The sequence below is a fragment of the Octodon degus genome, unplaced genomic scaffold, assembly GCF_000260255.1.
Source record: "Octodon degus isolate 3935 unplaced genomic scaffold, OctDeg1.0 scaffold00027, whole genome shotgun sequence".
NCBI lineage: Eukaryota > Metazoa > Chordata > Mammalia > Rodentia > Octodontidae > Octodon > Octodon degus.
Window position 1 is genome coordinate 206,618 of NW_004524603.1, and position 22,944 is coordinate 229,561.

At 48.3% G+C, this 22,944-nt stretch overlaps 1 protein-coding gene across 1 annotated transcript in view; it reads left to right on the forward strand.

Annotated features, from left to right (window-relative positions):
* Positions 1–22,944, forward strand: part of Vipr2 (vasoactive intestinal peptide receptor 2) — a 55,892-nt gene that overhangs the window by 31,132 nt on the left and 1,816 nt on the right. Inside the window, exons 5-10 of the mRNA XM_012514183.2 lie at positions 9,298–9,395; positions 15,416–15,557; positions 18,093–18,243; positions 19,280–19,340; positions 20,460–20,529; positions 20,836–20,927. Coding sequence (XP_012369637.1) covers positions 9,298–9,395; positions 15,416–15,557; positions 18,093–18,243; positions 19,280–19,340; positions 20,460–20,529; positions 20,836–20,927 — 614 coding nt within the window. The remainder of the gene's footprint in view (positions 1–9,297; positions 9,396–15,415; positions 15,558–18,092; positions 18,244–19,279; positions 19,341–20,459; positions 20,530–20,835; positions 20,928–22,944) is intronic.

Below are 22,944 nucleotides of genomic sequence, written 5' to 3' on the forward strand. Positions count from 1 at the left end.
CCAGAAATACTTTCCTGCCTGACACTGAGCCAGTAATCAATGGGCAAAGGGTTATCTGCAGCCACCAGTGCCTTAAAATGAAAGAATGGGTAGCGTTGTGGCTGGCTTCGGGTGCTTGCCCGCTTCCTGCAGCAGCCGCGGTGCTCCGCTGTGTGTGACGCTCGGAGAACAAAGCGCTTCCCGATGAGTGGCTGAAGATAAAGTCACAGTATGTCTTTTCATTATTAAAAAAGTTGGTTTTTCCGGGCTGTTTCTCCTGGGTGAGACTCATTCCTACAGGTCTAGAGGCTGAACACCTAGGACCGGGGTGCTGGCAGAGCCCATGCCTGGCGAGGACCCTCCTCACAGACAGCTATAGCCTCGGCCCTTCCTGCACAGAGGCAGGCAGCAGTCTCTCAGGGTCTCTCTCATGAGGCTCTCCGCCTGACCTCAGATGGCCACCTCCCAAAAGCCACCCCTAATGCTGCACCGCAGGGGTCAGGACTCAGCTGCACGTGGGGGACTCATGTTCAGACCGCAGCACCCATGCACACCATGTCTAACATATTTTCAATTATCACCAATCTCATGAACCAAAGAACATGTCTTAGTATTTAATTGTATTTGGCTGATTAATAGTGAGGCTAAACTTTTTTAGGTTTACTATTGGTTTATTTTTTGTTTAGTTTTGGTTTGTTTCTGTTCCCTGTTTTCCCATGGGAATATTTTCCTCTCTCATTCATCATGAGAGTATTTTATCCACTAGGAATACTACCCTTCCTTCTCTTGCACATGATTCTCCACCTTGGTCTTCAAAGTTTGCTCAAGATATATTTGGTACTCCAAATAAAAATCCATTTGCCTTTTGTTTTATGAATTCTTCCTTGCTCTAGTATAAAGGGGCCTTCTTCTAAAGCAGTTACTATCACCTGTATGTTTTCCTTTTATTTCATAAAAATCTTGCATTAACCTTCTAACACACTTGCAATGTATTTGTAGTAACTCTGGCAAAGAAGGACTGACTTTGCTCCATGGGAAATTGGTCAGTTGTCCCAGGGGCCTATCGCCGCCCACCCGTCCCTCTCTGGAAACTGCTGTGTAGTGCTATCGACCCTAATCCCACTCATTCCCAGCTGCCTCTTATCCCAGCTGGAGCTTCCTGCCATCTTAACTGTTCATTCCACCAAACAAACCTCAGGATTTCTACTGCCCAGCCCCAAGCCCCGAACCCAGTGATGATGAACCTTTTAGGGCTTTCAGTGATACAAGCAGCCTGCTGTGGCACATGAGCCAGAGGTTCACCACCACTGCCTTAAAGCCGGTGACTTAGCGGTGTCGACACAAAGCTCACCTACGCGCAGGAAGAAACGCCTCATCCTGACAGCTGAGTGTTTTTATGCAAGACACCAGGTCTGTCTCAGGAACAAGCTTGAGTTTCCTCACTTGAGGGTTGAACGTTTGCAAAGATTACTCCTAAATATTTTGCTGTCTGTGTGGTTTGAATGAGCCCCAGCTAAGCCTACTTGGGAGCTATGTCAGTTTTGCTGCCTTTTTTTTTCTTTTCTGGGTGTGTATCTGCTCATCTGTAATCTGCAGTTTTGTTTATTTTTTGCCAGTGTGTAAAAAATTTTTATTCTTTATATTTTATTTTGTGGGTGATGGTTTGAAAAGTGTTTTATGGTGGAAGCAGCAGTGCACATCCCTGACTCTGAAGGAGAAATCTCAGGGCTTGCTCTGTGTATGGCATCACGGGTCTTTGCACATATGCCTGTGGGCATTTTTTCTGAAGGAAGTTCCATGCTGTCATTAGACAATAAAATATCCCCAAAGCCCAAGACGCTCCAGCACCACCAGGGGCTTGTCTTCCAGGGGCACTGCCTGTGACCTGAGGCCCCTGACTGTGGGCCTCAGGAAACTAACTGTGGCCAGTGGAGGAGATGGGCAAGGGCGGCCCGAAGTCTACTGAGAGAGCACTGTCTCTTTGTCACAAAGATGTGGCATAGTAGTGACCATGTGTCACCGCTGCACATTGGGGAGACCCACTTGATTCAGGTGTATGCATGTGGTTTTGTTAAAACAGTTCTCACTTGATTTTGTCATATCCTAGATATCTCACTTGGATGTTTTCCTTCTGCATTAAAAGTGATATTAGTCTGCTTTTTTATTTGTCTTAGAATATTTATTGTCTACTTTTGACAGTAGACTTACACTATATAAATAAAATGTCGTGCATTTCCTTTATTTGTTGTTTTGTTCTGGAACAATTTTTACATCTCAGGGATAATTTGTTCCTTAGAAGACTGAAAGAGTCCACCTGGGTTCAGTAACAGCGTTACACATTATATTTCACCAAGCTTTAAAAATGTCTTCTCCCTCACTGATATTTGAGGGCTTTCTTTAAATCTGTCTTGGTATAATTTTCAACCGAGAATATTACTTGTTTCTTCTAAGTTTTGACCTTAGCACTTTATTATGCACCACACTCTTTAATTAAAATGTATGAATATGAATAAACAGCCTCAGGTACTACTTTGCTGCTATTGTGCTTATTTTTGTATTTCATAAGCTATATGCCTACTATATCAATCTGCACACCCATGAACTTGTCTCACCCATTCATGTAAATCTGGCGATTTTGTAATTTAGTTTACCTACCTTAGTAGGTATCTGTGCAGCCTTTGCTATGTGACAGCTCTGCTCAGAAACTGCATGATTTACCCCAAAAAACACAAGTAAGCCTATGTCCTCATGGATCTCGTCACCAAGAAGGAACTAGCCTAATTCTTTCATGTCTGAGTTCTTCATCGTTATTCCCTTCTTCATACTTTATTTGACTGGTTTTGTAATTTTATGACTTTTTGTTGTAATACCCTAGCTTTCTTATTAATAGAAGCATTTATGGCTTTAATCATGTTGCTGATAATAGCTTTGAAACAGATGATAATGTTCAAGTTTTCTTTATTCTTCAGGATTTTTAACTTAAATTGTATTTTTGAGTTTAGACAAAAACAAGTTGGCTATCAAGCTTTACCTAGGCTCCCGCTTCGCACTGTGTGTTTTGCACTTGGGGCTCTCTGGCTGCTTGTGGCTGTTCTGCCCACACCCTTCCTCTTTTATGTATTTGGTACAGGGTCTCGCTATGCAGCTCGAACTCATAGTGACCCTCTGGTTTCAGCCTCCCTAGCACTGGATTACAGGCATGTGCTACCACAGCCAGGGGCGGGCCAGCGCAGCTCATGGTGCAGGGGCTGAAGCCTGGTCCCTGAGCTGGCCTAAGCAGGGCTTGGTCCACTGAGCTATCTTCCTCACCCTACCCCCTTCCTTCTGTAGCTGCCCACTTGCCAACAAGAAAGAGTGTCACTGAGTCTCAGGGTACCTTACATATTATTGACTATGATTTACTGGAAGACTTGGACACAAAAGCTTCTCTTCTTTTATCTTTGTATCTAAGTTAAAGAGAAAACTTTTCCCAACTGTTTAGTGATAGTTCAGGGTTTGGCTCCTACCTGTGAGTTTTCTGTAGATATGAACGAGAGGAGCCTGCCCCCACATTAGGTAGAGGGCATCGTCTGAGCGGGGACTGACCCAGGCCTGAAGTTGGAGTCCTGGGTCTCCAGGAATGAGAAGTGCCCCGGGGCCCTGGAAACCCACCATTTCCTAGAGGGTCTAAGGCCAAGGACCTAGCGCTAGGGACTAAGGGACCCCCTGGAGTGTAGGATCAGCCTCCGTGAAGTTCAACTCTCGGATGGCTCTTGCCCTTCTGCAGTTCCATGTCTTGCCTCCCCAGGAAGCTCACTGTGCACTGATGTAACTCCTCTTCCATTCTCTATCCTGGAGACTGAATTCATGGTTCTGTTGTCAGGAGGCTCTAGAGACGGACACGACTTCCTCCTGCAAAGAGCCCTGTCTGTTGTGATTCATTGTGTTCTCTTGAAAGCTGACTTGGGAAAGATTTTTGTCCTTGGAGGGCGTGTTTAGCAGCACTTGTGGTTCCTTGGATTCTACACCCTGCCAAAGTAGAGGCCTGTCCCAACCTGTGCTGGGCTCAGGGCTCCATCATGCCCTGCTCTGCAAGACTCTTATGTGCTCACTGGAAGTGACCAAGTGAAGCCTTCTACAATGCCTAACACCAGAACGTGTAGCTCAGTTTTTTGTCCCTGTGGCCAACACCTAACAAACGCAATTGAAGGAGGAGAGGTTTACTCTGTCTCGTGGTTTCAGAGGTTTTGGTCCAGGCTGGGCTGGCTCCAAAGCAAAACCATGGAGAGCCCCTTAGAGGAAAGCTGCTCCGCCCACAGCAGCCAGGAAGCAGACGCAGGAGAAGACCAGAGACACTGGCGGCAGGAGCGTCCCTTCCACAGTCAGCCCCCAGGGCCCAGCTGCCTCTGCCGGGCCTCACCTTCTAACAGTACATTCAGCCGCAACCTCATCAGTTGATTCATCTCTTGGCACAGTTAGCAACCGCATGACCTAAGCACTGTCCAGAAGTCCCACCTGTACACATGCGAGCCTTTTGAAGTATGTTTTGATCCAAACTGTAACAATAGGAACACTCTAAGCCAGCTTTGAGGAACTAATATTTGAAATGTGGATGTTCCTATCTTTTTAATGGACACAAAGACATACATTTAATTCACACCTATATCAGTTTCTAGCTTGTGTGTCCTGAGATAGTCCTCAAAATAAAGTTCTTGACTGAAGGTGAGCCTGTGACTCAGCTTACCAGGTATCACTGTACCTCCCAGAACACCTTTCACTGTCTAGATTGAGTTAAGCTTGCTGTAATGTATTGCATAGAAAGAAGCAAATTAACCAGTGATACCAAACATGTTCAGCAAATAATACAAATCGTATATACAAAATTGTGAGTAAAAAAATCTCCCTACAAACAGCCAGGGATTTTCCTCCCAGGGCAGGACACTTTCTCAGCTGGCTGCAGCCAGCCAGGGTTGTCCTGGGCTACCAAAGCCTCCCCTGGGAGGAGGTCTATCTTTCTGTAGAAGCAGTGAAATGCATTGTTTCCAGCAGCTGATGGTTGAGGAAAGAAAGCCTTGGGCTTAGGGTAGATGGCTTTGCTGTCACACTAACCTTTTAGCCCTTCCCTGACACATTTTAATCAGTTCTAGTACTTTAAAGGAAAAAAATGTGAAAAGACTGGGCCTGAATTTATTTTTTTTCTAAAGCTAGCATATTTAAGAGGACTTCAAAACAAAGCAACACTAGAGAGAAGGAGGCCTCACATGTCAAAATGATCAATCTACCACAAATACATAAAAATTCCAAATGGGTTTTTGTTACTTAAAGTAACAAAAACTGAAAATATGAGAAGTAAAATTTGACCAAACTAAAAAGACCGAATCGGGCCAGCGAGATAGCTCATCAGACTAAAGTGCCCGCGTAGGCAGGCTTAGGAAGCTCAGGCAAGTGCCAGACTGGTTCTGTCCCTGCACCACATGTGGCGCCAGCCCCGCCCCAGGACAAGCTGTGCCAGGGCGCGCTGAGCAGGCCAGAGTCCGGGGCATGGGCAATTTTAGGTCTTTAAAATTTGTTAAGTTTGCCTTATGACTCAGCGTGTCTTCAGTTTTGACAGTTGTTCACGCGCACTTAGAGCGTTTATTCCCTCCTTCACTGTGAGGAGGGGTAGGCTGTCTGCTCGTTGGCTCACTGGCACTTTTCCCCTCACTTTTTCTATCAGTTGCTGAGAGAAGCATATTAAGACATCCTGCAACTGTTGTGGATTTGATCTTTTTTTTTTTTTTTTTAATGTATTTGGTTGTTACAGGGTCTCATCATGCAGCTCGGACTCATAGTGATCCTCCTGTTTTCAGCTTCCCCAGAGCTGGGATGAGCCTGAATCTTAAAAGGCTGCATTTGACACGCCTCTCACTTCACATGTGAGCTGTTTGAAGGGCTGTGGGTGACACAGCTGCACACCCAAAAGCAGGTCGCCAGAAGCCCCTTGCTTTCAAGACACAACACTCGCATCAGTGTTTTGTTTTGTGAACCTGTGCTGTTCACTTCTCCTCTGAGGTGGGCACCGAGAAGCAGTCTGGGCCCTCATGGTGGGCTGGCTGCACCAGGGTACCTGCTCTCCAAAAATCATCTTTTGCCATCTCCTCAGCTCCAGCAAGACCTTAGATCTACAGAAAGAGCTGCAAGACCCTGCAACTGTTTCCATCCAAAATAAGTACTAGAATTAACTGGTAAAGTGACAGCTGTGAAATTGTGCCCTTTCTTACCATGAAATGCACATTTCCTGCTGGACTGCTTTCTTTGTAGTATGAAATCATGCATTTTTAGAACCCTGTGGTGATCAGGGCCATTGTCCTTTCTTGGGATTTAAACGCTTGTGCACTTCCTTGTAGAAAGGACAGCAAAAGAGTTGAGGTCAGATCAGCATCACTATAATATCAAGATGGTGTGGTCTTCTCCTACACTGAATCTTCAATAGTCTTTTCTTTCTTTCTTTTTTGGTACCTGGAATTGAACTCAGGACCTTGTTGCCAGGCAAGTACTGTGCTGTTGAGCTATATCCCCAGCCCCAGTTTTTTCAACAGAAAGACTATTGTGGCTGAGCAGGGCCTGCTTTGTGTACCTCTGGTGTGGCTGTGGTTGTGTCTCTGTGTGATCCTACACCCTACTCTGCACAGGCTCTGCACTGGGAATAAGCCTGACCTCATACAGCCAAGAGGTGGTGGCAACCTTCAGGAGTCTTCAGAATGTCTGGGGCTCCTCCTGCGAGTGGTGTAGAAGCTTGACAGCATCCATGTGACTGGTAGTTAACAGCCTAAGGGTAGCTAAATGCAGATGGTTATTGCTCAGTGCTGGTGCCAGTGGGCCTCCCTGTGGGCTGGAAACTCTTTCCATCTGCCTTGTCCAGGATGAGGCTGCTAGTCACATGGGATGCAGAACATCGAAATGTAGTCAGTACAACCAAATAAGTGGGGTTTATACTCTCTTTAATTTTAATTACTTTAAGGGGCAGTATATGGCAAGAGGCATTTGGAAAAACACCAGTGTTTCATATAAAGGGTTGTGGTTGACCACTGAGGTTTAGCAGGATGGGAAAAAGTTCCTTTTAATGTTTTATAAATACACTCATTTGCTAGATCAAACATGTGCTCTCCCTGATTACGTGTAATAAGTGAGGTTTGAACTAGTCAATTTGATTTCCTCTTGGAATATCAGCCTGAGGTCCAGCTCCAGGCAGGAGGACACCCTTGGGAATGTCCCTTGGAGCTGTGGTCCCTTTCAGATTGTGAAGAAGAATACGGAGAATGGTGCAGGAAAGTGATGCTTTTTGGCCTGAGACACTGCCTGCCTTGCTTGTGTTGCAGGGCATCAAGCCCTCAAGGCTGGATGGGCACAGAGGCCTTGAAGGAAAGCCGGCTCCCTGTCCCTGTCCCTGTCTCCACGCAACTGCTTCGCAAGAGGTCCTGTTGATTCAGAAGAGCCCAGACCACACAGCTCAGCACTTGCCTTCATGCGCTCCTCAGTGGCAGACCAGTGCTGTCTGGGCACCATGCTGGGCCGGGTGCTATTAGTGATGCTGTGGTCGAAACAAGCAATGGCAGGTGGCTAGAGGCACCATAGAGGCCCTACGGAGTCATTAGGGTGAGGTGGTGCAGGACGAGGTGGCTTCAGGAAAGAACTGGTGGGTGGAGGACTTGAGCAGGAGTGCTGGCTCCTGAGGGGGAAGAGCAGGATTAGTACCGGGGATTGAACTCAGGACCTTGTGCTTGCCAGGCAAGTGCTTATTCTACTAAACTATCCCCCCCACCCCATTCTTAGCTGCCTCTCTTTCTTCTGTCGAAATTCTTCTTGGTCAACCTAGATGCTCTTTTCTACATGGATTGGAGTCCGTCAGAAGTGCCTTCCTGCTCCTTCTCATCTTGGTGCACATAGCCCCTTGCGCTACAGCACCTCCCTGAGACCCTCGGTGCCTGTGTCTTCCCTCTGATCCCGTAGCTTTTCTGCTGGGAAGCCCTGCTGGCCCTGCCTTCAGCCAGTGCCATCAGCAGCGCACTTCCTTTCACTCTGTTCCCATGGTATCTAGCTGGAACTTGTACTCAGGGGCTGGGCAGACCCAGCCCATTTGCCAGCCTTGTGCATCCGCCTAGCCCAGCAGCCCACGGCACAGCCAGATCACATTACCCTGTAAACCCCACTCTCACACTTGTACACACTGTGCCATGCCCGCTCCCTGTCAGTGTTGGTGGGCCTTGTCACCACAGGGCCTTTGCACTGGCCATTCCTTCCGTCTGTCTGCTCCCTGTTCACCCCAAGGCAGATCCTAACCACACTTCTCAGCTGTATACCAGCCTGGAGTTGTGCTACATGCATTTCTCCCATAACCACCTCGTACTCCCCATGGCTCAGCCAGCAGTCCTGGGAGTGGGTACTTTTTCTTCCCCCTCCTAAAGCATAAGATCCCTGAGGCAGCTGCTCTTGTCTGGATGCTTCAGCACCTGGAGGCACCTGGTAAGTATGCGACAGCAGCAGTGGACACATGGCTGTGTGCTAGCGCTGCAGCTGACCGCCTCGCCCTCACCAGGTTTTTAGGCTGCTTCCATTTCCATGTGCTGAGTGGTTTGCCCTTAGGCGGATGTCATTGGCCAGACATCAGACTGTTCCCTCAGGGTAGAGTCCAGGAAGCAGTCATTGACCTAGTAACAGTAACACTCTGAGCTTCTGGCACATTCTGGGAGTTGGTGGCTTTGTGAACTCTCAACAGTGCAGTGAGCTCCCCCATGTCATCAGCACTGGTATCAATGTCTAAGCTTTGGCTAAATTAGTAAAGGAAACTGCTGTTGTTGAAGTGATTTCCCTCGTTCTCTTAGGTACAGTGGATCTCTTTTCTACCCCCATACAGGGAGGCCACAGCAGAGGCCCTCAGTGGCCCACACTTGGGCCCTCAGCAGGCAGGACATGTGCAAGAAAGTGATTTGCTTCTGTGACTGTGACCATCACTAATCCCTCCTGCACCTGCTGATTTTGTGAAGCTGCTAACATAAGAAATGCCAGATGATACAAACCCCAAGGCCACTCTGAGCGCCTGGTGAGACCTGAAAAGCTGCATGGTTCTCAGTGTGCTCAGATATATGGCCAGGACAGTGTCAGTGTCACCTACAAGTGGGGTTCTCACTTCATGGCTCAGGGACCCGTATCTCCCTGGGGATAGCTCAGCTCTGTACCTTTCTGAGCCCTGATCCCGTCTCCTGTCCTCAGAACACAGCACCACATGGCCAGACCTCAGAACCTCCTGCAGTTCTGTGTGGATCACCAACAGCTTACACATCCATTATTCTTTCTTTGTAGATGACATTTTATGTTCTGGTGAAGGCCATTTACACCCTGGGCTACAGTGTCTCGCTGATGTCTCTTGCAACCGGAAGCATAATTCTTTGCCTCTTCAGGTAAGGAGCAGAAATGAACAATTCTGCAGAAAGTGAGCCAAGCAAGGTTTCCAGTTTTTGGCACCACACAGGGGAAGGAGATGGCCACCTCCAGCCTGGAGCCACTGTGTGCCGAGCCCTTGGATCATGTGAGCATGGAGTGTGTATCTAGAGTCTGCCTTTCCAGTGTGAAGAGATGATGCAGTGCTGACCTTGGGTAAGATCCACCCAAGCTATCAGTTACTAAACCCCTAGGCGTCACACAAATGCATGAAAATGCAAGCGCAGTATGGTCTTCCCTCGCCACTTAGAAGGTCTTGAGTGTCCTACTGAGAGGCCACTGCACTCTCTGTCCACATGGTCGGGCACAACTGAGCCAGCCTCTCTGTGCAGCTGTAGGGTGCAGAGACAAATGCAGCCACGTCAGAGGTGGCCGCAGGACAGCGCTGGCGGATCAAGAGGGCTCAGACTGCACATGCCCGTGACTAGCACCTGTGGTCTGCCAGTTCTTTCTCAGTGGTTTCTAAGGACACACTGTCAGTCTTGCCCTACGGTCCAGCTGTGACCTACCTCACTTACGTATGAAAATAATGTAAATTCTGCAGTTGTTAATTTACATCAGTGTTTTAGCTGCTTATTCTAAAAGTAAATGTATTAAACTGCCAACTACAATTGTGGGGTTACTCATTCTACTTTTTATTTCTTTCATTATTTGCTCTATGTATTTTGGTTGTATTTTTAAGCTGTGTTTTAGTAGTATACCGGCTTTGTTTAATAAACCCCATTGCTTTAAAGTCTACTTTCTCTGCTATAGTTAGTTATATTTACTGTCTTATTTTGTGTTTGCAAAGTATATTATAATCTATGCTTTCATTTTTCAATTTTATATTTTATTAATTTGAGTATCGTACAAGCTTTATTAATTGAAGCATGAAATTTGCTTTTTATCCCCAGCCTGACAATCTTTATTTTAAAATCTTTATTTTAAAATGCACTATTTTTATAACCGCAGATTGACAATATTGAGTTTTAATCTCGCTTCCATGTCTTTGATTTCCAGTTGTCTCCACTGTTCTTTGTTGCTTTTGTGCTCACTGCTTGCTCTTTTTGAGTTGGTGGAGTGTTTTCTGCTGTTAGTGTTTCACTGTTAGTTTTCCCATTACACTGTTAACTATGTGATCCTGGTCTTACTCCTCTAGTTATCACTCACATTCACAGCACACATAGAAGCCTCCAGACTACTTTTACCACTTTCCCTGATTTCAAGAACATTGCAACTTTTTAACTCCATTTACCCTCTCACAACTGCACATACGCCAAGTCCCACGGGTGTCGTTGCTGCAGTCGTGTGAGTTGCTGTCTACCAGGATGTTCACAGGTTTGCCTGTTTCCATCCAGAATCCTCCTCCCGCTTCATGAAGATCCCAGAGCATTTCAGAATTCTCATGAGCTTTGGTTGCCTCGAATCGTCTTAACTTTGCCCTCATTTTTCAGGTTATTTTTGAGAGTGCCAAGTCCCTACTTAGGTTTACTTTTCTTGTCGCACTGAGGATGTGCACCCTTGCTTTTTCTGCAAAGTCAGATGTGAGTCTCGCTATTGTTCCTTGTGTAGTGTCTTTTTTCTCTTGATGATAAGATGTTTTTTTCTCTGTGTTTGGTTTTCATCAGCGAAATGCTTGCGAGACTTAATGTGACTTTCTGTGCATTTGTTTTTTATGATGTTTAGGAAGTTTTTTTGATTTGTTATTGGTTTTTTGTCAGTTTTAAGAAAAGTCTTCTACTCTCTAGGAGACTGCTTCCACCTGCTCCCTTCCTAAGACCCCATTTTCATGATGTGCAGTGTTTTCACCATTTCTCGCACGCTTTGTTACCATTCTGCTCTTTTCTATTACTTAGCATCTATCTACTGTGACTTCATGTGTTCTACAGACCCAACCCATAAAGTTCTCAATTGCTGTATCTAATATATTCTTAGCCCCATATACTTAGCTCTTAACTTCAGCAATTTTAAATTTCAAATTTTCTATTTGATTTTTTAAATTAATTCCATGCTCTACACTAAGGTGTAAAAGGCATGGGAAAGCCACAAAAACCTTGACACATGGAAAGAGAAACTCAACAAGCACCTCATGAGCATCTACTCTCTCAGACCAAAGAAAGGAGCAGCAGGCAGGAATAAGGAGGCTACAGCAGTGGCAGACAGTCTGCGCCCCGAAGGCAGAACGAGTTGAGATTAGGCTTGCTCAAGGCAGAATCTGCAGGACACAGCAGTTATGAAGTAACCTGTCCGAATGCTTCATGGATGCTCACACACAGCTAAGCACAGACACTCTGAGGCTGACGCAGGTGGTCCTTGCAGATGAGTAGAATCCCAAGAGAAGGCTTACGGGAGCACAGGCTGGGTGGAGGACCGCATAAGCTACCCCATGCAGGGAGGAGCAGGAAACACTATGTGTGCTTGTAAACAAGAATAGTACCAAGAAAGATTGAGTACTTATAACTGACCTAAACAAGGCAGTGAGAGACCTCTACAAGAAAATGACAGGGCTCCTTAAAGAAGATGAAAAGAAACAGCAGAAAAATAGTACACTCTCTGCTGTTCCTGGATAGGCAGATACTGTCAAAATAGCCATATTTCTAATTCTTACATACAGATTTAATGTAGTCCTAGTCAAAATATCAACAAGATTCTTCACAGAACTAGAAAAACAACCCTAAAATTCATATGGAACTACAAAGTTATCTAGAATAGCAAGAGCAATCCTGGAAATGAGCAAAGCTGCGGAATGACAACTCCAGGTCTGCAGTTGTGTTACAAAGCTGCAGGGATAACAATAGCATGATACTGATGCGGAAAGAGACGTGCATCAGCGGAACAGAACAGAGGATGCAGAAACGGCCCGGACCATTCAGCCACCTCATCTTCGACAAAGAGGCCAAAAGCACGCTGGATAAACGACAGTCTTTTAAGCAAATGGTGCTGAGAAAATTGCCTATATTCATGCTGGAGATTGAAGCTAGACATGTGCTAAACCAAGAACAAAATGGAACCAGTATTAAAACAGAAGCACTAGAGAAATTAAAAATAAGACAGAAACAATACACTAGAAAATAAAATAAATAAAACTCTTGAAGTCATGGATGTAAGCAAAGACTTTCTGAACAGAACCCCAATTACAAAAGGAATAATATCAAAGGTCCACAAATGAGATTATATTACATTTAAAAGCTTCTGCACAGAAAAAAAAAAAAAACAGTGAACAAAATAGACAACCTACAGAATGGGAATTTTTTTTCCTAGCTATACCTTGGACAGAAGACTAGTACCTAGAATATATAAAGAATTGAAAAAAAAAAAAACAGACCCTCCCAAATAAAAGACCCAACCAAAAAATGGACACCTGAAATGAGTAGATATTTATCAGAAGAAAAAATATAAATGGCCCATAAATACATAAAAAAATATTTAGCATTGCTGGCCATAAAAGAAATGCAATTAAAATAACACAGAAGGGCTGGCCTGTAAAGCGCCTGCTTAGGCAGAGCTCAGCAGCCTGGGGTTTGATCCCTGGCAGCCTGTGCCGGCCCCACCCCTTGGGGCACACTGAGAAGGCCATTGAGACTGGGCGTGGTGGCACTTGGGAGGCTGAAAACAGGAGAATCACTATGAGTCCAATCTACGTAGTGAGACCCTGTAGACCCTGTCCTAAGCACAGAAAAAAAAAAAAAAAAATAGCATAGACATTCTATCTTACTCTAGAAAGAATAGTTGTCATCAAGAAATCACAAACACATGCTGGCAAGACTGTGGTGAAAAAGAAATCCTGCATTGTTGGAGAGTGTAAATTAGTACAACCACTATGGAAATCAGCATGAAGAGTCCTCAAATCCTAAAATTGGAAATTCTGTTTTACCTGGTATTCCTCCCTAGTGTCTTCCCAGAAGAGCTAAAGGCACCATGCTGTGTAGTACGTGTATATCCATGCTTACAGCAGCACAGTTAGCAAATGCCCTATCCACACATCAATGGCTAAAGAAAATGTGGTATTTACACACAATGGAATATTACTTTGCTACAAAGAAAGACAAATCTGAGCAATTTGTAGGAAAATAGATGCATCTTAAAATCATAATGTTAAGTGAAATAAACCAGACACACAAACTTAAATAGTGTATAGTTTCTCCCATATGAGAAAGCCAAAGTATAAATTACATAAAGAATAAAATAAAAGATAGCCAAAAGGAATTAGGAAGATAGATCTGTTGCAAATGGGAAGGGGTTCAAGAGAAGGAAGACGGGAGGGAGGAGAGGTAGAACACAGTTAAGACACTGTATGTCATGTATAACAGATCTACAGCACGAGTCATCACTGTGTATTGCAAACATGTACTGCTAAGTATAAAATAACATAAGAGTAACCCAAAATAAAAGAAAATGGGGCTGAGGAAACACTGACACCTAAGAATGGAGAACTTTGGATGCTAATTTGAGAATTTTTGAGTGGGAAAGACAAATTATCATTGCCCCAGACAGGTGGGCCCAGCAAAACCTACAGAAAAACAAGCAAATACTCTGGAGTCCGGGGACACCCTGCTGTACCCAGCACTGCTGTGGCTGCCGAGGGCTTTGCCAGGTGTCTGCGAGAGGGGCCCAGGCCAGCACCTTCCTGTGTGGCGGCCATGCAGAGACATAATACCAGCTACTTGGGTGATTTTACAAGTTCTAGGCTTCACATCTTAAAGACAGAAAGAAACCAGTGAAATTAATTGTAATAATGCATTTTATTTAAATCATTGGACCTAAACTATCGTCAGTTCAACCTGCAGTCAACTGCTCAGAGCGTTGGTTAACATCAGCCTGTTCACAGTAAATCATCGAAATCCAGTTTTCCATTTGCAAAGCACTGCTGAATGTGGCCACTAAATTTGTATGGGAAATACTTGATGTACATTTAGATTTCATAAAATTTGCAGTTGAAAAGTTGCTGGAATGTATATCAACAGTCCAGACTTTAAAGTTCTAGCAAATGTACCAGGCACCCAGTGTCATTTTCACTAATATTCACAATTGTCAAATATTGTCAAACCAGATGTGGCCTAGGGAGGTAGCTCAGTGATCTAAGAGCCTGCCTGGCAAGGATGAGGACCCAGCTCAATCCCCAGTACTGCATGCCCCGCTGGCCACTGAAACTGGGTGTGATAGTGCACACTGTAACCCCTGCACTGGAGAGGCTGAGACAGAAAAGTCACTATGAGTCTGAGCTGTGTAGCAAGACTCTGTACCAAATAAATAAGTAAAATAGAAAAAAAGATTTTAAAAATTAAAATAAATAAAGCAAACATATTGTATACAATCTTTCTACCTGCATTAAATAGCCTTCCTGACTCTTGTGCCACCAAACTCAGCGCAGTGTGCTCAGGGGACTGTGAGTCGCACTGTCACTGGCTGCTCACTGAGGCCCTGGTCGGATCTGTGCTGTTCCCAGGAGCCTGTGAGCCAATTTGAAAAAGGAGCAGTCCTGTGAAGGCTCTAGAACTCAGAGCAATCTGGCCAAGGCAGGATTGTGCTGCTCACTGCCTCCTGTTTCATATTCAAATGAGATTCTCCCTTGACAGGTAGAAACTGGGGAAGGTAGAGAGGAAGGAGGACGGTCCAGCCCAAGTCCAGCCTACCAGCCTGAGTCCTGCGTGCAGCAGGAGATGCCAGAGGAAGAGGCAGCCGGGCCCGCTGAGCCTGCCCCATGGCCACACCCTTCAAGCCCACTGACACAGAGCTTTCCTTCCTACTTTTATCCTGAAATCTAACCTCAGGCAATAGTCGGGAAGATTTATTGCAGAAATACATATCACAAGGCACGACAGGATATACGATAACTATAAAATGATAGCAGAATACATGAATAAACGTGCGCTTTCCGTGAGCGAGGACACAGTGCGACTGTTACGATGTCCGCGGGCGGCATCAGCACCGCTGCGGCTCCGCCCAGGGAGGCCGTGCTCACCCCAGTGTCTGATCCTCTCTCTTCCACCCCTGTCCTCAGGAAGCTGCACTGTACCAGGAACTACATCCACCTGAACCTCTTCCTCTCCTTCATTCTGAGAGCTGTCTCTGTGCTGGTCAAGGACGACATCCTCTACTCCAGCTCCGGCACACTGCACTGCCCCAACCAGCCCTCCTCTTGGGTAAGGCTGTCCTCAAGGTGGAGTCGCCTCCACGGCAAACTCCAGCATCCAAAGCCGCCCTGCCAAGACAACGATGCTCAGTGTGGGCACACTATCCTGGTGAGGCTGGGGAATCAGAAAACTTAGCAGAGAGGGTGGAACAGCTGCTAGGCCCCAGTGGGGCCCAGGCAGGGAGTGCTGGGGCCGGGCCACTCCACAGGTTGACAGTGAAGGATGCTGTCCCCTGAGCCCAGCAGGCCCGGCCCAAGCAAGAGAAAGGCAGCAGCCAGGTCCAGGATCAAGCAGCCCCAGATTGGAAAACGCGGGTGTCCAGGAGGCCTGTGTTTCCTACCACCCCAGATTCTGCGCACTAAGTGCTTCCATCCAGACTGCTGGAGGAAGCCAATCAATAAACCCTTGCTATCATTAAACTCCATGTAAGCCCGCTTGGAAACCCAGCTACATGTCGGGACTGTGCCTGGCCCAACCCTTGGTTGCAAGGATAAATGGTCTGTATGATTAGTTTCTACAAATGCAGTAAAGACTATTTCCCTGTTTCTCATGCTGGCGCCGTCTTTCTCCCTGGGCGCTATTTGTCCTGGTTATTAGTGGTTACTTAGTACCTAATCAAGTGAAATCCAGAAATATTTAATGAGCACTTCCTACTTGCAAGATCCTGACTTCCTCTTTGTGTATGTGATTCTGATGCTGTCCTTGACCTGGGATCTAGCTCCAAGGTTGGACACTGTCACCTCCCACACCTAGGCCATGGACTCATCTGCTGGCTTGTGCATGGCCTGAGCAGGGGTGGATTCATTTAGCTCTGACATGAAGGACTCCCGGTGGCTTAAGGCCACTGCGATACCCTGCAACGAAGGCACATCCAGGTCAGCCTTGCTCTTGATGCAGGACCAGGTTACACGTGGAGTCTGTTGTGGCAGGAAGAGGAGGAGCCCTGGCCCGAAGGAGCCTCCAGGAGAAGTCAGGGTTCCTGGAGCTCCAGCCCTGAGACAGGGACCCTGAGCGTGCGCAACCCTTGCTGAGGTGGCCCCGATCCCTGCTGTAGCTCGCACTTATGGAGGCTGAGCCTCAGCTGCCTCACCAAGCCCGTGTCCCCTAAGTGGCACGTCTCTGCCCTCTTTCGCTAGTTAGTGCCAAGGGCCCTAGTGGGAGGCAGCGGAACCTCCTCGTCAGAGGCCAGGGCAGTGCTGCGCCCTGCCGTGTGTCACCAGCCCTGTGCAGGGCTCTTCTTGTGAGTGCCAGTTTTCCCCAGACACAGACGTTCAGCTGCTATCTTAGTTACTCTTCTCTCACTGCTGAGACAAAATAATGAACACTCGGAGTTAAAGGAGGAAAGACCATTTGGCTCACAGTTTGTAGAGGCTTCAGTCGGTAACGGGCTGGCTGTAAGGCAGGGTGGCACATGGCAGGGGCAACTATTCAGGGCAGGGCAAGACAGCGACAGAAAGCATGAGACAAGCCTCTTTCTTTCCTCATATTGTATCCAGTCTAATGGGCGGTGCGGATCCAATCAGTGGACTGATCCAGCACTCACCCACCCTTAATCCCAGCACCCTTAATCCCAGCACCCTTAATCCTAGCATTGAACCATGAATCAATCACACACTCTAGATCCAGTCTGCTCTGAGAAAACCCTGTGACCACACGAAGCTCTGGGGGGACATCTGGGCATAAACCATAGCAACTGCCTTGAAGAGCAATTGCCTTGCTTCCTCAGTGAAGGAACTGATAGGCGAGGCTGGTGTCTACCCAGAGCCCAAGTGTACTGGGACAGAAAAAATGGAGATGACTTATAAAGGAGTTGATTTGGACTCCAAGAAGGCCTAATTCTACTTCATAGCAAGGGAGACACCACAGGAAAGGCATAGGGGTGCAAGGCCACCTCTTGGCAGGTCCACAGGGGAGCATACTGTATGACAGGGCCACTCAGCGAATCCCTCCGGTGCGCACTCCGTAGCAGCGTCGCTGGTAATCGCCACCAGATGCATACGTAGCGACAGCACTTCCTGGCACATCCCGTGGAGTGTGTGCACTCAGCAGCAGCACCCAGCAGCTCCGTGAGCGGCAGCAGGAGCCTAACGGTAGTGCTGCTCGGTGGGCTCAGTGGCTGGTTAGAGATGGGTCGCTTCACATTGTGTATGTGTGCACATGTAGACGCACACCGTGTGTGTGTGTGTGTGTGTGTGTGCGTGCGCACACGTGTGTAAGCACATCTGCCACGTGTACATGTAGCATGTGTCATTTGTATACGTACAAGCACAAGTTTAACTGTATGAAAGGACATCTGGAAGTTGAAAATGAATTTATTGTATAAAATATGGTGTTTCTCTAGTGGCAATGCTTTCAGATCCCTGGGAAAAATAATTCATTTGCTAGATTTCTTATTTTTACCTTTGTTTTTTCTTGATTTAGGTCCTTGTTCATCGCAGCCCTAACGCTAGCACCTGGCACATCCTTCACCCCTTAGACAAACGTGAAGGCAGCATTCTGCCGAAGTTCTTACTGAGGACTTGTTCTCCTTTTTCTGCGTTTCAGGTTGGCTGCAAGCTCAGCCTGGTCTTCTTCCAGTACTGCATCATGGCCAACTTCTACTGGCTGCTGGTGGAAGGGCTCTACCTGCACACACTCCTGGTGGCCATCTTCTCCCCCAGCAGATGCTTCCTGGCCTACCTGCTCATTGGGTGGGGTGAGGACTCCCCCACCCCGACTCTCTCCCTGACTCCACCCTCTGCCAGGCAACAGATCCTTCAGCCCAGAAAACCCTTCACTTCTTTATGTGTACCTCAAAACCATGGAGGGGAGCAGGAGGTTCCAGAAGACAGGACGTGGTGCCCTATTGCTGAGACAAAATATCCAACACTCAGTTAAAGAAGGAAAGGGGGTTACTTGGCTTGAAGTTTGTGGGACTTTCAATCATTACCAGTTGGCTCCAAGGCATGGTGGCATGGCAGACAGGTACCAAAGAGGAAAAACAGCTCATGGCAGGCAGAAGGGAACAAGATGACAAGGAGCGATCACAGCTTTTTCTGTCCCTTTTATCTCATCCAGGCTACCTAGAGCAGGCGACACTCTCACCTTAATCCTAGCGCCCTTGATCCTACCACTGCACCATGAGTCAATCCCAGCCTCACACACTAGATCCAGCCATTTCTGAAAAAGACTTCCCACCCATGACTGCAGGAAGCTTTGGGGAGTATCAGGACACAAGTCATAACACTTGGGTATTTCTGGAAATCAGAGACCTAGTTTGAAATGTTTCAAATCTCCATTCCTGGCTCCATTTGCTCCAGATTCAAACTGAGCTGCTAACAAAAGGAGAAATTCTTTGTGATTCCTCCCTCTCCCAAGCCAGCTCATGATGCTTAGAAATCAGAAATAGGGAGGGACAAAGGAGGAGCAGCACAGATGTCACCCGCATAGGTTCTGTGTCAGGCTCTGGGTTGGCCTGGAGGCAGGGGGCACGTGCTTCATCACTTGGGGCCTCTGAGTCTGCACCTGTCCTTCCTGCACCCAAAGCCTGGTCCTATCCTCACTCAGACCCTCAACTTTCAGATGGCCTGACTGTCTTGTTGCCTTGGAAGGCACAGGTATAAATGCGGCCGTACTGGTGAAGACTTGACCCTTGGGTGGGAAGCTCTTTCCTGGCAGTCTGGCCCAAGCTCCAGCTGGGTTGGGCCTGACTGACCTCTGAATAGGGTGGTCTGACCCACTGTCTCCTACAGGCATCCCCACCATCTGCATCGGAGTGTGGACAGCTGCCCGGCTCTCTTTAGAAGACACAGGGTAAGTTGCACCCACTCCTGGCCTACAAAACGGGTCAGCCAAGCTAGCCATGTGGGAGCCCCAGAAGCTCATACCTGGTAAGGGTAGGGTGCCTGAGGCCCGGTAAGTGGAAAGCCTCAGACACTGAGAGAAAGGAGCCAGGTCTGGCTGTGAAGAAACCAGGCAGAAGTGGGTGGCATCTCACGTGGCACAGCACATTCACAGATGAAAGCCCGGGAGGGGCGGGTGCTTCCATGGAACAGAGCGGCGAGACTGGGCCAGCGGCTGCCCAGTGACCTCTGCGCCTGGCATGAATGTGCAGACCTTTTCCCATAGCTACTGTGGGCCAGAGCTTCTGCTCTTTCTGTGGAGAGACATATCCTTCCCCTAAGCTACACAGCAGGAGTGCCTAGCACAAGTGTGCTTTATGAAGGCCTGGGGTGTATGCTGTCCTCAGCGACAGAGCCGCTGGAGGTGGGCAGCCCAACCGCACCCACTGGGCTAGTGTATGACTGGGCACACTGACCACTGAGGGACTCTGCCAAGATTTCTCTTCACACCCTGCCCTGGAGACCCCAGGTGAGAAGATGAGCCCTCTGCAGCCCCCTCCTGTGGGCGCTGGAGTTCAGGGTCCAGGGGGAGCTGCAGAGGCTGTTATAGCGTGGATTGTGCTTTTCACTAGAGACAGTCCACACACTGAAAATCCAAACTATTGTCAGACAAAACAGAGAGGGGCCCAGCCAGACCTGCCCCAGATGCTCTGAAGGCATGGTTAAGCCCCACTCAAGACACAGGGAAGCTACTTCAGGAGTGAGGGGGATTAATCTTCAAGACAGAAGGTCTTTTTCTGCTGTCAGCAGATGAAGGCATGAGCTGGAGACTCGCCGACCACCACCCCACCCCCCGCCCGAGATGGCTGCCCAGCCCTCCAGGGCTGAGCCAGGCCGCGCTTCATCCCATGTGTCACTGTAGACTGCAGGGCTGAGACCGGAGAGGAAAGCCTCCCTCACAGGATGCTGCCTTAGCTATCTCCCAGCAGAGCCTGGTGTCTAGGCAGGTGTCAGGAGGAGCGTGGGGCTCCTACAGGAACGGTCACTTACACTGAAGTCAGTCTGACCCTGCTGTCCTTCTCCTCCACAGTTGCTGGGACACAAACGAGCACAGCATTCCCTGGTGGGTGATCCGGACACCCATCCTGGTCTCCATCCTAGTGAGTAACTTCCAGGGGAAACGTGGTTTCCCCTGGATATGATGGTCATGTGCCTCTTCATCCTGCAAACAGCCCTGAGGGATGCCAGGGCCTCAAGGGCCTCAGGGACATGGTTCCCCAGTAAGGAGGAGACCCCAAGGCTCCCTTGGCTAGACTTGGGGGCCAGACTGGGCTGGTATCTGCCTCATTTGCATCCCACTGTTCTGAGGCACATGGTAGTGGCTTCATGGTGACAAGGTCTTGCCCTGCAGATGCCCCACATCCCCTACTGTACACAGAGAAACCAGGCACCATCTCTCTGCACAGGTCAACTTTGTGCTGTTCGTCAGTATCATAAGGATTTTACTGCAGAAGCTGACATCCCCGGATGTGGGCGGCAATGACCAGTCCCAGTACAAGTGAGTATGTTTCTGTCTGGCCCTCATGTCCATGTGCCACAGTGGCTACAGGTGTGGCTGGTGCTGAGCCCTGGACCTGCTGGCTCCTGTGCAAGTGTTGATGCATGCCAGGCCCCTGGGGTGACTGTGCTGTTAGGCAGTGACCACATTCCTCTGAGGCAGCCTGTCCCCTGAGCCACACAACACTCAGGTTAGCTGTCTTCTCTGTCAGACCTTGTGTTCCACAGCCACAGGATCACAGCTAGCACCTGATGCCCTCTCCTGGTGACAGTCTGGTGGTCATTCACAGGTTAGGTGAATGCCACCATCATCCCTCAATAGGGGGCACGAGCCAGGGAAGTCCCAGCCCAATAGTGATGATCCATGAAGAAACCTGGAAATCCCATACATTTTTGCCCACAGTTCATAAAGAACTTGAATCCCTACCTTGGGTCTGAGTAAGCCCGAGTCTGGTGTTGAACTCAGGAGGAGCCTGGACAGGGCTGCATGGCTCGGAGCTGTGTCACCTGGGTGGCTGCCCGTCTGCTCATGCAGGGATCAGAGTGGCCAAGCTGAGGACGACCCCGGGATGGAACTGAGAAACTGACCCACACTTGGTCCTTGGTTTCCACATCTGTGAAATGGTATCACTGTCCGACACAAAGTCTGAGGGTCCACTGGGGTCACCCAGAAAACACTGAGAATCTGCAGGAGGCAATGTGGGAGGCTGGGAGAGTGCTGCATCAGCCAGGGTCTCACTATGAAAGCCAAGGGCGACTTACCCTGCTCAGCCAATCCCTGGAAATCGACCCTTGGCAAGCCTTCCTGTCTATGCTGGCCTCCCACAGGCTCCTTGGTTTGAAGCCAGCCTTGAGATACTTTTGTTTTCAAACAAAATTGTGTGGCTGATGAAACCAGTCTCAGAGAGGGAAAGACAGGGTGCTGTACTGCACCCCAATGTCTGCAGAGAGGTGGCCAGCCCACCCTGCATACCAGAAACCATGTGGGCATGCCAACAAGGCAGGCTCTCTTGGCCATCACAGTGCCCAGAGCTGGGCTTGACAGGCCAGCTGCCCATGGTGGGGGAAATCCCGGGACAGGACAGCCTTCCCCAGTCAGATGGGGATTTAAGGCAGGTTCCTCAAAAATGAGCCAAAGAAGCTGGTGTTAGCTGGTGGCAGCCTGTAATTATAGCTTTTTGGGAGGCTGAGGCAGAAGGGTTGAGAGCTTGAGCCCAGCCAGAGCAACTTAGCAAGACCCTATCTCAAAGGAAAATGTTTTAAAATTCTTGGAACGTGGCACAAGTACTTCAAGGAGAAAGCAAAGACAAACATGGAGGAAGAGAAAATGAGAAGTGGTTGTTGAATTTGGTGGTGCTTTCCAGAGTGTTGGGGGCCTGCTGAGGGAAGGTGGGGTGCCCCTACCTAGCTCCTTCAGCTCAATGTCCAGGCAAGCAGGGGCATCTTGGTCTCAGTACATTGCCTCTGGGTGATGTTAACAGATCCCTGGTCAGGCCTGTGACTCCAAAGAGTGGTCACAGAGCCACAGCCTACAGCCAGGTTCTTAGAGCAGGTCCAGTCATTCCTGGGTACACTGTGGGGTCAGTGGGCCCCCACAGGGTCTGGGCTGTCACCAGGCTTCCAAGCCAGAATTCCCAGGGGCTGAGATTCCAGACCTCTGGCTAAAACAATTTGAGGAGCAGGGTAGAAGGGGAGGCCCTCTTTGGGAATACGCATGTGGGTGTGCAGCCACTCTTGGCAGACTTGATGCCCACCCACAGCCACCTCTACCTCATCACCATGCCCACATCAACAGCTGTTGGCTCATTGTGCCCTAAAGACACCTTGCTGGGTCAGTCCTGTGATCATCTTGGTGACTGACCCAGGACAGTTATGAAAAGTACAGTCCATCTGCTGAGAGCCACACCATGCATGAACCCCACAGAGCACCTGTGACAGCATCCCCTTGGGAGCCAAAGCCTTTGCTACCTTCTCAGGTGCACAGGGCAGCAGCCCCAGGGACCGGGACTGTGGGTGCA